We start from the raw sequence: 1,121 nt of genomic DNA, 5'->3' as shown, positions 1-1,121 counted from the left end.
CCGCGCCGTGCGCACCTCGCCGCTGTGCAGCCCCACGCGGAACAGCCCCGGCTCCGTCGCCTTCGCCAGCTCGTACGACAGCCACGCGTTCTGACCCGCGTCCGCGTCCACCGCCACCACCTTGGCCACCAGCGCCCCGGGCTCCGCCGAACGCGGCGCCAGCTCCACGCCCGACCACCCCGAGCCCGGACCCGAACCCCCTGCCGCCGCCGCCGCCGGCGGGGACAGCACCTGCGGCGCGTTGTCGTTCTCGTCCACGATCTCCAGCCGCACCGACACGTTGCTGCTCAGCGCCGGCGCGCCGCCGTCCTCCGCCACCACCCACAGCCCCACCTCGCGCACCTCCTCGTAGTCGAACGAGCGCAGCGCGTACAGCGCGCCCGTCTCCGCCTGCACCGACACGTACGACGACAGCGGCGAGCCCCGCACCCGCCCCTCCCGCAGCCGGTAGCGCACGCGCGCGTTCTGCCCCCAGTCCGCGTCCCACGCCCGCACCCGCAGCACCAGCGCGCCCGCCGCGTTGTTCTCGCCCAGCCGCGCGCTGTACCGCGCCTCCGCGAACACCGGCGCGTTGTCGTTCACGTCCAGCACCCGCAGCGCCAGCACCGCGCTGCTCCACAGCGCCGGCGACCCGCCGTCCGCCGCCCGCACCGTCACGTTGTGCTGCGCCACCTCCTCGCGGTCCAGCTCCCGCGTCGTCACCACGCGGTAGTAATTCTCAAGCGACTTCTCCAGACGGAACGGGACGCCGGCGCCCAGCGAGCAGCGCACCTCGCCGTTGGCGCCCGAGTCCCGGTCCTGCACGTGCAGCAGGGCCACCACGGTCCCCGACGGCGCGTCCTCCGAGATCTCGCTCAGCGCCGAACGGACGGAAATCTGGGGCGCGTTGTCGTTGACGTCTGTCACGGTGATTGCGACCTTTGCCGTGTCGGAAAGGTCCCCGCCATCTCGGGCTTCCACTTCCAGTTCGTAGGAGTCTGCATCCTCGAAGTCCAAGCTCTGCACCAAAGAGATCGCTCCTGTCTTAGGATCCATCTGGAAAATCTGAGAAGCTTTAAGCGAAATCGTTTGAAAAGAATATTTGACATGGCCGTTCACGCCGTCGTCGGCGTCGGTGGCCG

The 1,121-nt window shown here is 70.3% G+C and overlaps 1 protein-coding gene across 1 annotated transcript in view; it reads right to left on the bottom strand.

Moving 5' to 3' along the window:
• LOC104397364 (protocadherin gamma-A5-like) overlaps positions 1–1,116 on the bottom strand; it is a gene marked incomplete at its 5' end in the record, with an annotated part of 1,842 nt that extends 726 nt beyond the window's left edge. Inside the window, one exon of the mRNA XM_010007316.1 lies at positions 16–1,116. Coding sequence (XP_010005618.1) covers positions 16–1,116 — 1,101 coding nt within the window. The remainder of the gene's footprint in view (positions 1–15) is intronic.
• Positions 1,117–1,121: the final 5 nt, after the last annotated feature.

This window comes from Chaetura pelagica, unplaced genomic scaffold (assembly GCF_000747805.2).
Source record: "Chaetura pelagica isolate M959 unplaced genomic scaffold, ChaPel_1.0 scaffold3021, whole genome shotgun sequence".
NCBI classification, from domain to species: Eukaryota; Metazoa; Chordata; class Aves; order Apodiformes; family Apodidae; genus Chaetura; species Chaetura pelagica.
This window is presented reverse-complemented; position numbering and strand designations above follow the sequence as displayed.